At 38.7% G+C, this 15,120-nt stretch overlaps 1 protein-coding gene across 2 annotated transcripts in view; it reads right to left on the bottom strand.

Moving 5' to 3' along the window:
* The window catches only part of Ralgps2 (Ral GEF with PH domain and SH3 binding motif 2), a 96,297-nt gene that overhangs the window by 19,442 nt on the left and 61,735 nt on the right, over positions 1-15,120 (bottom strand). For both annotated transcript variants that reach the window (XM_035445307.1, XM_035445308.1), the window contains exons 8-10: positions 5,147-5,284; positions 4,916-5,006; positions 198-265 (exon numbers count right to left, since the gene is read on the bottom strand). In XM_035445307.1, coding sequence (XP_035301198.1) covers positions 198-265; positions 4,916-5,006; positions 5,147-5,284 — 297 coding nt within the window. The remainder of the gene's footprint in view (positions 1-197; positions 266-4,915; positions 5,007-5,146; positions 5,285-15,120) is intronic.

Genomic DNA, 15,120 nt, shown 5'->3' with positions numbered 1-15,120 from the left:
CCAGACAGCACTGATATATTTTAGTACCCTAAATAATTTTTGTAGGCAGTATAAGATATACTAAATATTCACTTACTTGGAAGTTTAATTCTTTCTTATGGGATCAGGTTATCTGGTCTACTGTTTGATAACAAACCCCACCTTGGAAAAACACCCTTGCCAAGCAACCGTGCACCAAGCAAGAGCTAAGGACTAACCGACTAGATCTTCTCTGGAGGCAGCTGAACGTGGTGTGCTTGTCCCCGGTTCTATCTTTAACGAGAGCCTAAATTTTAAAAGGGGAAAACATAAGAAACAATGAACACTGGCAAAGTATCAGCCACATGTTTCTTTACAAAAAGCCCAGTAGGGAGCTGGAGAGATAGCTGAATGGTTGACAGCACCAGATACTCTTCCAGAGGATCCAGCACTACAGGGTAACTCAGAACAATCCATAATTCTAGTTCCAGGTGATATATGTCCTCTTCTGGCCCACACAGGTACCAGGCAAGCATGTGTGCACAGATACACATGCAGACAAAATACTCAGACATATAAATAAAAACATACAAATCTTTGTTTGTTTGTTTGTTTGTTCTTTTTCAAGACAGGGTTTCTCTGTGTAGCTTTGGAGCCTATCCTGGCACTCCCTCTGGAGACCAGGCTGGCCTACAACTCACAGAGATCCACCTGCTTCTGCCTCCTGAGTGCTGGGATTAAAGGCGTGCGCCACCAACGCCCAGCTTTAAAAATACACAAATCTTTAAAAAACCAACACTATTTTCATAGACTAATGTGAGCTGTAATATAGTTTTCTTTCAATGTAATTTTCAATAAGGTGTTAAATCTCTCTTATAAGCCAATTTTATGGTTACTTCTAAGAAATAGTGAAAAGGAAAAAAAAACATCAAAATGCTATATTTAAAAAAACACACACATACACACAAATCTCTTTAATTACCACACAAAGGTGCCAAACAATTCACCACAGCTAAAAGATGATTTTAATTATGTTGTATACAGTTGCTAGCCTGGGCTAGAGTTTGAAATGAGGCCTCACACAAACCAACCAAGAAGAAAAAAATGGTTTAGATTTTTACATTTAACTGAATGACAATCAAATCCAGGAATGTACTTGAAGGGACCAGTTCCCCATTTCCGCATCCATGACAGTAACACATGCTTGCCATGACCTTGTCTTAGTCACTAAGGTCAGATGCCTGCCCCCTTTCGGCAGCCATGACAGTAACATGTACTTTTCTGACATTGCTTTAGTCACTAGAGGTTAAGTGCCTGCCTCGTGGCAAGGAACCAGTCAGAAGTTAGCTGGTGGTAGTATGCTTTACAGCTCTGGATGTGCTTTACGGACAAATGCACAGCAATGACTTGCAGAGCACAACAACCACCCTGGGAGGGCCTATGAGCCATAACAACCAGTTGGCCAGTCAACACAGGGCAAGCCCTCCAAGCCTGGAGGCACACCAATCCTGAGCCTGTGTGTACCCCTAGACACTCCCCTTACACTACCCTACAAGATCTCTATGTAGCCCCTTCAAGCTGTTTTTGCTAGCCATCCGCCATGGCGGGTGGGTGAAAGACCCGAGCTAACATGGGTTAGCTTGTTAAGCAACAATAAAGCCTCATGCAGTTTGCAGCAAGCTTTCGAATCCGCTTGGTGTTTGGGGTGACTGTGATCCTGGGCTGAGACCCCGGAGGCCTGAGTTTTTCTGGGGGTCTAACATACTCATGTATTCTGTAATACATAAGTTTATTCCTAGAATCTCTACAAGATTAACTACTGGTTTGACTTCAATAGTGAAAAATTTAAAAACACCTAACAAATCAAATAACACAGCTAATGAAAAGAAAGGTCCATACAAATACAAAGATTGCTTGCAAAATGGTTTTCTGATCACATGTTAGAGGTGTGCCCAACTTTTTCATGCATTGATACACCATCTACAAAGTTCACAGTTACAAACTGCACTATCAAGTTAAAATAAAAACAAACTCAAAAGACATAAACTAACCAATCTCACAATGTTCTACAATAAGCTTAGGATTTTTTGCTGAGTGGCACGCACTGCCATTCTGGTCATCTGAGGCCTCTGGGGGTTGCAGTTGGTGGGGGGTTTGGGGCTGATGGGGGGTTAGGTTGAGGTTGGGGTGTGTGTGTGTGTGTTTACTGCTTTGAGTTTCTTGTTACTTGTTCTATTTGCATACCCAGTTTTGAGTTCCATAGAAAGCTATTTTGATTTTTATTAGTGGAAGGAATTTCGGGAAACAATACTGAAGCAGTTAACTGTAGAAGATGTTCTGGTGTAATTTGTGAAGTCATGTATTACTAAGAATTCAGAAATTTATAAGTTGTTTTTTGTTTTGTTTTGGTGGCACTGGTGGCTTAATCAGGGGCCTTATAAACACTAGACCAATTTCCTAACTGACTATCATTTTCAGTGAAATAACAAAATAAAGACACATGCATACTGAAAACAAATTCAATGAAGGTAATTAACTACTTCCTTTATAACCTAAGGAAAAAAAAAAGTTATATTCTAGTTACTCGACAGTGCAGACAAATGGCTCAGTTGCCTGAACTTCCTGCACACTCTGTTGGACACATTGTCGGCCCTTGCTAGCACTGCACCCTCTCAGGGTGGAAAGGAATGGGAGCTGGCTGACTACATTCCAATGCTATCTATGGCATCTAACAGCAACATGAAAAGCACTGCAAGGATCAACTACTATTCCAAGTGTCAGTGGTTTACACAGAGAGTTCCAGAACAGCCACAGCTACATAGAGGGACCCTGTCTCAACAAACAAAACAATTAGCTTTAATAAAAATTCCATCATAATCTTGCTATCGTCAGTAAAGTTTACCATTCTCTGTAATTGCATAGGTTTTACTTAGACTGTTTTTCTATGTAATACTGTAGTTGTTTTTAAGTCACTAAGTTTTTTTGACTAGAAGAGAGATTTTAATAGATACTTGTATCTTGAGATTTTAGGACATCAAGATAACTGTTCATATTTCCCTGGGCAAAATGTGTTGTTTGTCAAGTGTAAATTCTTTATTTACACTCAAGGCAGCAACTAGAGGCACAGGGAAAACAGAGGTAAATAGTTAAGACACAGGTCATCAAACTCAAGACACTTACAACACAGCCTTAAATAGCTAACACTGGCCTCACATTAGGTTCAAGTGAGTCACTACAGATAAACATTTTGTATAAAAATTGAGAATTTAAATTTAAATAGGGAAGAAACTGTAATAAAGGTATTTTCAAACAACACAATTTTAAATGCATAAAAGTATTTTTAGAGCTTAATATATTTATTATCAGAAGAAAATAATTTACAGCTTTCCAGAATTCGTAGTTTTTCAATGGGATTATTTCTATTCCACAGAATTAAGACTGTCGAAACCTATATGTAGAAAGTTGGTCATCATTAATCAAAGTGAATAAAAAATATTTCATTAATACTGGGAAAAAATCAGATTTTTTTTTATCTTGGTATGTTTTAGTAACAAGCCTTTAAATTTTTTTTACCCCTCCCTCCCCTCTCCTCCCTCCCTCCCTCCCTCCCTCCCTCCTTTCCTTCCTTCCTTCCTTCCCTCCCCCATCCCCTCCCATGACACAAATGTGAAAGTCAGAGGATGGTTTCAATTTAAACATTCCATCCTTCTTGGAAGCTCATTAGGCAGGAAGGTACACAACACAAAATAGCTTCAGGAAGTCCCTGAAACTGACCAGATTCTCTAGGCCCTCCTTCCCTGGATGTAAACAAGCCAAACTGCAAGGAGTGAGACCAGGCCAGCACCCTGGCAAAAGCAGAAACCAGCAGAGCTGCCTATAAGAGGGTTAGACCAGAGTCACTTAGGACACTTGCTGCCTGTAGGCTGTGCAGTGCGCTCTAATTTACAGCTTTTGTGAGCTGTCATCCATGCTGGGCTTTGGTGATGTAGCTGTGTTTAAGTCTGTAATTTGGCCTTTGGTGGTATCTGTAATTTAGTGTGTAGAGCGTTCCCTATCTGGGGTGAGCAGACCTGTATGTGTTGAGTCTGCCTGGGGGAATGTTTCATCAAACAACAGAGTCAGTTACAAGCCGAGCCATCTTGCCAGCTCAAACAGGCCTTTTAATTGGGGTGTTGGGGAGGGCTGAAGACACAAAATTCAATTTTAAAGCCTGGCAATAATTGGTATAATAAAGCTAAGCAATGTCCATGTGAGATGTTGTAACCTACAGGCCCAGGTCCTCAGTGGTCTGAGACAGAAGAACTGCTTGAATCTAACAGTTTGGGACTCCTTGGGCAACACAGGGACAACCACACACAGATGAAGCAAGCAAAGGAAAACAACAACAACAACAACAACAACAACAACAACAACCAAAAACCCAAATGAAACCAAAAGCCAGGTGGTCTACAGAGCAAGATCCAGAACAGGCTCCAAAGCAATACGGAGAAACCCTGTCTCGAAAAACCAAAACAACAACAACAAAAAACAAAACAAAACAAGAGAGTCTGACTACAGGAGGAACAGAAAAAAAATCCAGTTTTGAATTAAAGTCTTATTCTCTACAGCTTACTAATGCTAACATATATTTTTAAATTACTTTATTTATTTTTGGAGGTGAGGTTCACTTGTGAGAGTTGTTCTATCCTTTCCTCATGTGGACCTGGACTCAAGGCCCACTTACGAGGCTTCCTTCAAGTGCCTTAGCCTGCTGAGCATTTGTATACTGGTTCAACTGTATCACGTGATTAAAAGAATAAAAGAAACACATGTAATTACCCATACCACTGTTATTGGATCACTGACTAGGCACTAGCGTTGACTCTGTACTTAGATGTTTAAACACATCAGACGAAGGGGTGAAGGCTCAAAGTAGGGAACTAGACAAAGTACCATCCAAATTTGAAGATGGACCTACTTGTAATTATCATCTTCCACGAACTTTTGTAGTTCTTCTATATACTGAACGGAATTCAGGTATTTCTGGACATGAGGCAAAATGGGAATATCTAGACAAAAGATGATAAATGATTATTTCAGTAAAGTACATAGTAACTAGAAACTTAAGGAGAGAAATATAACTGAAGGCAGTTAAGGCCACATGGCACCAAAACTGAAATGAACTGTAAAGGACATTCTTTTAACTCACCGTATTCACAGGACTGCTGTAAATCAGAAATTATTCGAAGAATGTTATTCATCAAGTTTGATCTTTGCTCATTTTCTAGAATGCTGCCAGTGGATGGGTATGCTGAGTCAATGTATGTCAAGTCCGACAAATAGATACCTGGAACAAAATAGACAAGAGCTCTCACGCATAGTCTGAATGATGCAAAATGAAGAGGGAAGAAAAGTATTTATTTGATACGGTCTTTCTTCTCTGTTACTGTTTTGAATTATCTTGTAAATGCTCAGGTAGATTCAGGAAATGTATTACTCTACTGTAAGGTTTAGCACTGAGTAGTCACAGTTATTGTAACTTTTACAATATTACCTTCCTATTGACTGAAGGATTGGAATTGTCCCAAATTTAAACACCTATTGTATAAACAAAACACACAAAACTGCCTCAGTTTGTAATGAAGCCTTATTCAAGGTTAGTAATTTAACCAGAATTTAAGGTACACCTATTTATAGTATTCATGTTAAATGTACCATGAACTAGAATTAGCAGTCAATGTGGGCACTGAAAGCAACTATGTGCCACTCAAGTTGTCACTGAGCCATAAAGTGCCTGTACTACCCTCAACTCTCACCAAAAGTGATGCCAAAGAGTTACCAACTTCACAATTTATACTCAGGATGGGTAGAGATGTTGTTTGTTTCTTTCTTAGGCTGAGACTAGAAATTTATATTTCCCTATTCAGAGATTTTTTTTTTTTTTGAGGTAGACAACATTTATGATCAGCAACTGGCCAAAACCCCCTTCAGCTTTCCTGGATTTTCTATAGTATGTGTAAAATGAGGGCCAATAAGATCACTGCCTAAAGACTGGGCATCTTCCCCACTTGTTGTCAGGTTCATGAGACACGCTTACTGGCACCATCACTGACAAAGCAGGGTCCACCTAGTCTTCCTCATCTTTCTGTAACACAATGATTAAGGTTCTACCTTTTATATACAGTTGATAGTGCACTATACTCTAAATCCTCACCTAATATTGCATTTGGTACATCTCCCTGTGCATATGTGATTTGTGTCACTGATTTTAAGTCTGACTCAGTAACTCTGTGCTATTTAATATGGCAGTGATGACTTTATTTGAAAAACAAGTTACTTAGAAATGCTAAGAATATTTTATTTTTATATACAAAATTCAAAAGATTGAAGAACCATGTTTACTGGTATTAACCATAAAAAAGTAAAATTTGTAAAGAACAAAATGTTTACTTTTAAATGCACATTATCTGCATCATGAGTCTTTTGCGGTTTCTTTCTCAATTATTCTAAAACCGAGGAAGCTGTTCTTGATTCTGTCTTGTTTTTTTAACTGCACAAAACAGCACAGTGTTTTAGAGCCTAGAAATTTGTTTGTTCTAGCCTGCATTTGGATCATTATGTGTTCTTTTATATGAATGTCAATATGTAAAACTAAGTAAGTATTTGAAAGCAGTATTGAAATAAAGTACAAACCAAAGTGTATTCTTAGATGTAGTACCATAAACTTTTATGATGTCTTAAAATTAGCAAAACCAAGTATCTATAATTGTGTACCTCTGATGAAAATTCTTTATATTAAGTTTTAAAACAAACTCAGCATGTAATGGTTTTTCTTCTAGAGTGTAATTTGCAGAGTTGCTCACATTGTGTTACATTTTTGAGTGGACATCTCAAACAAGCAGTGGACTACGTTTACTGAACTGAGCACATCTAATAGAAATTACTGTCAAAGAAAAATCTTATCTACCCATACGAAAAGACCCTCCTTTCTTTCCAAATCCAGATAATGACCCTTAGAGGGGCTATTACTTCCACTAGGATTCCTTCCAGGCACTCACACTGCCTTTTCTATCACTTAATTTCTCCAACTTTTGCCCCACAGACACGATGCACATTTTTGTCTCACCCTGTGTAAAATCAAAGCAACCTTTCTTTTCGGTCTGCTACTCTCTTCAGAAAGGCCCCTTGCTGCTCCCTTTAAATCCCCTTCAACAGACATCCCCAAAGGGCAGCAAAGAGTAGTGTACTTATTTATCCTTTATTCTATTCTATTTTGAAGTAACAGTTTGTATAGGTCAGGGAAAATTCTAGAGGCTGTGACTGAGGTAAAGACTAGGTATCTTATCTGGTACTTTCAGAAACTCCAGCACATTCTTTTGGAAACGCTAGGCTATTTTATACTCTTAAGTTGTTGAAATTCTTGGCCACAACAATGAAGATGAATTATGTGTGACTGATTAATGTCCTGTGATTGTTAACTGATTTTGTAATTATTTGTACACTCATTTCAGTATTCTTTACTTATGTGTGTATTTTTCTTTGAATTACTTATTGAAATGGTTGTTTCGTCCTGATTCTTTCATATATTTAGGGACTTAAATAATAATATTCTGGCATATAGTCTTTATACTTGCATGAAAAACACCACAAATTAAACTTCCTATAAGTATGTATTTATGTATGTATGTGGGCATGCATATGCCATGTTGTACCTATACAAGTCAGATGACAACATTCGTAAATGGGTTCTCTTCTCTTATCATGTGAGTCTTGGGGATGGGACTCAACAAGTTTGGCAGCAAGTGCTTGAACCTGCTGAGCCATCCCACCAGCTGAATTTGTCTTTTAAAGGTTAACTTTAGCTTATATATCTAGGATATGTGAAAGACCAGTCAACTTAAGGACTGCAGCATCCCTGGGAAAGCTTAAAGACTGCTCAAAGAAATGCCAGGGGTGTTAGCCCTATATACCAGTGAGAGCAATACAAGATACAAAGACAAGACTAAAGGATGTATTCAAGAAGGGTCCACATGAGAAAATGTTATTTCTACATGATGGGATCATATAAGGCTTTGAAGTAGAGGTGGGATGTGAGTCTGGCTGACTTCGCCCTTCTACTTTATCATTAAATCTATAGGCTACCACTCTCAATGACAGTGTTTGACAGCCAGATTATTTCAAATGGGTTCATTCTGAATTCATGTGCTTAAATAAGATTCGAAAAATAAGGTGTAAAGAAATACATCACTAACATGGAACGAACCCAGCTGCATCTTACTACAAGCAGTTTCTCTCCAGAAGAAACTACTACTCTGGATTTTAACAATATTCCCCCATCCCCCCCCCCCTTTTTTAGATACTTCCTTTGTAGCCTAGACTGACAAGCTGGCCTGGAACTCACAATGTAGCCTTATCTGACCACCAACTTTTCCCTGTTTCTGGCTCTCAAGTAAGGGAGTATGTGGAGGGCGTGCAAAAGTACTTGTGGGCCATACAGGAATAGGCTGTGCCTAGTTTAGTTTCCTCAAAGACATACATGTATCCCGGCCAGTTTGAGAAAGAAATTATTTATGTGCGATAAAGTTCAACAATATCTATAAAATTAGGAAAATGCTTGTTGGGACCCTGAGGTAGCACAGTCGGAAAAGGCACTTGTGCCAAGCCTAATTAAGGACCTGAGCTCAATCCCTGGTGGAAGGAGAAAACTGACTCAGGCAAGTTATCCTCTGACCGACACACATGTGCTATGGTTCATGGGCAACACACACACACACACACACACACACACACACACACACACACACACACACACACACACACACACACACAAGCATGCTCCATAAATGTAAAAAAAAAAAAAAAGCTTGCTATACTCCATATAATTTTGTAACCATTTATTAAATACAATTTTAAATGCTTTTGTAATTCTTTAAATTGAGAATAAACTGGTGTATGATTACTTTTGAGTTTTTTCTCAATCAGGGTTACTATAGTCATATCTGTTCAGAACACATGTAGAGATTTTTTTCTAGGATGCGTGTATGTCTGTACATTCACTTCAGTAAACAAATGCCCATGCTGTAAGATATAACATCACTCAGCTTCAGGAGATGGTACCAATACTGTTTTTCAAAGCTTACATACTTACACTGACAGTGTGTAAGTTTCTACTGGTGCACTTTGTGCCAACAATTGCTATTTTAAATTATGCCTAATTGTAGGTGTAAAACATTTCATTTGCTTAACTCAATGCTTTTATCTGTTTTGCCTTGTTACTGCCTTATATAGACAATATAAGGCATTATAATAAACAATAATAGGCATTATATTGGCTAGTTATAAGTCAACTTGGCACAAGCTAGAGTCATTCAAGAGGAGGGAGCCTCAGGGGAGAAAATGCCTCCATAAGTTCTAGCTGTAGGCAGACTTGTAGGACATTTTCTTAATTGGTGATTGGTGTGAGAGGGCCCAGGCCCCCTGGGCTGATGGGTGCTATGAGAGCAGGCTGAGCAAGACAAAAGAGCAAGCCAGTAAGTGGCACTCCTCCATGGATTCTTCATCAACTCCTGCCTCCAGGTCTTACTTCCTTTGATGATGAGCAGTGACAGAGAAGTGTAAGCCAAATAAACCCTTTCCTCCCTAAGTTGTTTTTGGTCATGGTGTTTCTTCACAGCACTAGTAACCCTAACTAGGACAGGCATAATTTTGTAAGCAAGCATATTACGTAAGACAGAAGCTAAGATGGAAAGAAGCACTATTATGTAACAGAATTTAAGATTTAAAAACCACTAGATCTATTATCAATTTCACTTGTTTTAGGTGATTACATATAAAAGCAAGCTCCCCTCTCCCTGTCCCTGTCCTCCCCCCCCTCTCTCAAACCAGGTTCTCACTCACTAGCCCTGAGTGACCTGGAGCTCACCGTGTATATTTCAGGCTGGCCTCAAATTCATAGGGATCTGACCGTCTCTGCCTTCCCAGTGCTAGGATTAAAGGTCCGGCTATAAAAGCAGTTTTCTCTTAAGAAACATACATAATTCATTACAATTTCTTGAAAGTTTAAAATGTCCTTAAACAGCCATGCTAGAATAAAAAGTTTAGACGTTTCCTGAGGCTGTACAGAACTGAACGTTAGGTGGCCGCTTCCCAGCAAAGTCTAGCTCCTTACAGCTCGATGCTTCTAAAGTGGAGTACTAGTTTTTCAACTCAAAAGTTCTGTGGCCAGCAGACTACAATGTTTATTTTATAATTGCTTGCTGTACTACGATAGTCTGTTTCCAGATGGTGCCCTTCCTTCAACCTGCACACAATCTCTCCTTGTTCAGAGCTATCCAACCCCCGCTAGACTGGCTCCCCCTCCCCACTTAGGGCTACAGAGGAAATCCTAAGGAGGAGATTTCCACCCCCTCCCCAGGCTCCAGCAGTTTTCTAATGACGTAATATGTGGGCTGAACTTGAGTCTATTGAGAACAAGAGGGAATCACTCTTCCAGTGCTGTGTGGACAGTTTGTCAGCTGCGGCTGGTTACTGCACTGCTCCATGCTGCAGACAGTACAGCCACAATGCATTCTCTGCTGGATTAGAGAAAGTCCACAGACAGCCCCAAATTACAAGGTGGGCTGTCAAACTCACAAGTTCCTTACTGCTTGGATTCAACCGTCAGAGACAAAAATGCAGCTGCCAGTGAAGTCAGAGATGAACAGACTTCAACACTGATCTTTTAGAAGAAAGGGTAAGAACAAAGTTTCTGGATTTACTTTTCAACAGACACGAAAGGTATTTTAATGTTTTTCTTATATTTATTCAAAATCCTATGTCAAATGCGTAACTTTCCTTGTACTAGAAATTATGAGATCTACCAAGGAGCATTAGAAGATGCTACTGATTTGCATCTTAAGGTTTTGTTTTGTGTCTTTCTGTAAACGCTAGTCATGAAATACTTCATGATGGTTAACGTATTCTTTGAGGTTCAAGCCAGAGTGACTATAGACTGATACATACATGCTGAGTTTCTGAAAACAAACACTTTAATGACATGAGGAAGTTTTACAAGTAACTCATTAAATGCCTAAAGCTTATACAGCACAATCAACAATGAAGGATGTAAACTAAAGAAAACTATTGTGAGCATGGTTTCTTATCTGAACATACGTGTGTGTGTGTGTGTGTGTGTGTGTGTGTGTGTGTGTGTGTGTGTGTGTGTGTGTGTGTGTTATGTACATCAACTAATCAACTATTGGGATTTTCAAAGTATGCTACAAAACAAAGCTAAGAAATGGTTAGCTGAATGTTTGCAACAAAATCTCAACTAAAACAGAACAAAACTCTTAAGAGATTTTAAGTCAATCTATGGTATTTCTTGTTACGATTAATCATTTTAAAGAGTTTCCTAAGTTTACCCACAACAGAAATTCCATTTTGGCAACAGAATAAAACTGCTTCTAACTGGAATTAGTTGTCAAAGTAATTATTGATACAAACAAAGAATCAAAACTTGAGGTCAGGATTGAAAAGTGTTAAGGTCACAAGGATTAACAATATGAACTCAGAAGATTTAACCGCTGGAAAAAAACCTGAAAGGTCAAAAGTCTGTTTTAATTATATCTAAGATGTAGGTGTCCCTCAATATTCTACCGAGGGGCTCTGTTAATCACGAGAATTATGAAATTACTACTCACCAACAGTAAGCTTTAACATCAAGACGGCCAAGTTTGTTATGATGGGAGGGTTCTCTGACCTTTAATCTTTAGTGGTAAGAATTTTCAACAAATAATGATAAAATGTTCAGTTTTGTTTTTCCATCTTTACTTCAACATTAAAACTCAATTCTGAAAGCTCCATTAAATACATGTAAATTTTATAGGAGTCTGATAAGATTTCTAAGTAATACTGGATTTGAAACACTGTCATCTGTTATTGCTTGTCATGACAAAAGCAGGACTTCACTTAAGCAGGCCACCCAATGCCTTAGACAGACATACATAGGCATAGGCGTAGGTGTAGGGGTGTGTGTGTGTGTGTGTGTGTTTGTAAATCACAGATGATGATTTATCTGTTTGGAGGACAGTTCCAGAGCTATTCTCAGGTCAGTTCCTCAAATATAACCAGGAAGGTCTGCATCCACCTGGTCAGTACTTCTCACAGATACCTTCATGTCTCAGGGCATGGTCAGAGGAAGTAAGTCCAGCTGTTTATTAATTACAGCTGGCAATACAGCAACTACGAAGAGAAATACTGCTAAGAAAACGAATGCAACTGCACAGATTATTTTTCCTTTCTTTCTAAAAGCCACCAGGCAAAGACACAGATGCAAGTTTCAGTTACTGTAACTCATTTATAACATTCTCTTGGGACCTGGGAAAACTTCACATAAATAGAAAGGTTTTACGAGGTAATGCAGATTTATGGATCTTTCACTTTTAAAACTGAACATGTGTGGGAAACATTAAATAAGAGACTATCTTTAGAAAATGTAATTGTAACAAATTTTAAAAATCGGTTCTTTGCTCTTGATATAATCTAGTCTACTCCTTAAGAATGGGTCTCCTAGCTGTTCTAAGGGACAATGAGGTCATCACTGCTGTAAGAAGGAAGCATAGAACAAGCACCACAACCATAAGCAGCTTTTAATTGTCACTTTTAATATCATCTTAAGTCCTATGATTGATTTTTCTGAACCGTTGTGATGCAAGGCAGAATAGACCCAAACACCAAAAATCCTCAAGTTTTAAATTTAAAGTTACTTTGTCTTGGTAGCTTATTTCATTCTAGAAAGTATTTAAATATTTTTATGAGTCAAGAGTTTCTGTCCTATAGTTAAAATTATACAAGGAGATTTAGGAAAAGTGATATATATTTGCCGAGAGGCTAATGGCTTCTATTTTATTTTATGTTTACTGTTCCTGTTTTTCCTTTTAATAGTTACATTTAAATTCCAAGAATTTCCTGTAAATATAACTTTAAATGTGTCATCAGTTTTAGTATAGGTAACTCTTGGAGAGTAAAAGATGACTCTGTGACAAAAGCATGTACTCTGTTTGTAGTTACCAGTGTCATAACAGGAGTCAAGTCCTCAGTTGTGTGTTCTTGCCACCAGTCAGCAACAGAAGGCTTTGATGTAAATGTTATTTACTATTTCACCAAATAACCTCCCACACTCTTCCCATTCTTTGTTCATTTTCATTATCTATCCTCTTTAAACACAGCACTAATCCATAGACACCCAAACCAAGGAGACTTGCTTTTAGAGTGCAGGTGTCAACAGTCTTCACGGCAGCTCACAGTCCATGTTTCACTAAGAAAATCCTGTGTGTGTTTGGTGTGTGTGTGTGTGTGTGTGTGTGTGTGTGTGTGTGTGTGTGTGTGGTTTGTAAGTTAGATTACACAAACACCAACTGACAGAGTAAGTACAGGCAGAGAGGAATGACAGCAACAAAGTGTAGAAACAGTGACACAGACTGCGTAAGAATGACCTGCATGTGACACAATAGTGCACAAGTTGCAGGTCTAGTATTTGAATCGCACTTGAGTGTTTTCTCCTTTGAGAGTGATACCACTTTTAGTTTCCTGACAGGAAGCAGTTTGAAAGCAGAGTCATATGATTAAGTGGTTAATTAAAAGCATCAACTCAAGTGTCTTCTGTCTGGGTTCAAACTCTGGCTTTACCCTTTTTCTCCCCAAGACAGGGTTTCTCTGGCTGTCTTGGATCTCATTCTATAGACCAGGCTGGCCTTGAACTCACAGAGATCTGATTGCTTCTGCCTTCTAAGCCTTGGGATTAAAGGTGTGGCCACCACCACCCAGCCTGGCTCTACCTTCTAATAGCTGTGTGACTTTATGGGCACCGTGGGGTGCCAGTTCATGTGAAAATGAGTATGGAATCATCTGCCTCACTGGGTTTTGATGTCAATAGTTTGGTAAGGGGCTGAAGCAGTGGCATCATCTCCTTAAGAGCATCCACTAGGTATTCAGTACTGCCATGTTGTCAGTTCTATGTCTAAACAACTTGGGGTCTAACCTCTTAAATCAAGAAGCAAGGGCTCAAGTTGAAAAACAGGTAAGAAAAGCTCCAAGGGTGCCCAGGGCTAGCCTTACAGACAACAGACAGCATCAAACAGCTGTGGGTACAGCTTGTTCATGAACCTGATCACATGGGCACACTTTCCCCAATCCTTCCCACTCTACTGCACTACTCATCTGGGAGTTATCTAAAGACAAATGGAGAGATCTAGGCTCCTGGAAAGAGTTCCAGTGCTGAACTCTAAAGAATAGGTACTTCTCATCTGAAACAGCCAATAGCACACAGTCCAAGAGCACATTGTGACTGAAGTCTTGCTGCTACAAATACTGACTGAGGGCCAGGGAACCAAAATCTAGACCTGTTTCTAGTGTTAGTGTGGCTTTGTTCTTCAACACACACATGGGTACAAAAAGGTTCTTTATATCTAATTTGGTAATGCTGTTGAAAATTAGGAAATTAAAAAAAAATTTTTAACTGAATACAACTCACTAGATTTCTTAACAGAAAAGACCTGCTAAATCACCTATAAGCTTAAATCATATGCATGACTGCAATTCAGGACTTAGTGACCCACAATGACTGGGAGCACCCTGTCATTCTTAAACCCGTCTCCATCTCAAAAGCCGATGCTACAAAAACATGTGAAGGTAAAACTGTTCCACTTCCCATCAGTCTAAGATGTTTGACTTGGTAGGTTAAAAAAAAAAGTCATGGTATTTACTGCAGACCAATGTAACTAGTCTTATATGATATTTGTTATACTCTGAAACACTGACTAGTTAGTAAGACCACCTAGAGACTGCAGTACTAACCAAGCAATGCCTTAATTACTTATATACATTATGTACTGCTTTCATAGCCTTGATAGAGTAAACTTTCTAAGGGAAGGCACTCTTTTGGGGGGAAGAGTCTTAAAAGCTCTAATATACATCAAAGTGTGCCTTTCACAGGATAGGCACTGATCAAAATCTCTTCAATGAGCTTGGGAACAACAACAACAAAAATGCAATATAAAGTGGTGGCTGCAAGAGCTACAAGAGATGGGGAATCTATATCTTCCAGCAAATATCTACAAATATCAAAAATACTAACTTAACAGTGAACTTAAGAATTCAAGTTAAATCTAATTTACTAGTATCAATCACTCAGTGTTCCCTTAAATG

Source organism: Cricetulus griseus, chromosome 5 (assembly GCF_003668045.3).
Source record: "Cricetulus griseus strain 17A/GY chromosome 5, alternate assembly CriGri-PICRH-1.0, whole genome shotgun sequence".
In the NCBI taxonomy this organism is placed as follows: domain Eukaryota; kingdom Metazoa; phylum Chordata; class Mammalia; order Rodentia; family Cricetidae; genus Cricetulus; species Cricetulus griseus.
This window is presented reverse-complemented; position numbering and strand designations above follow the sequence as displayed.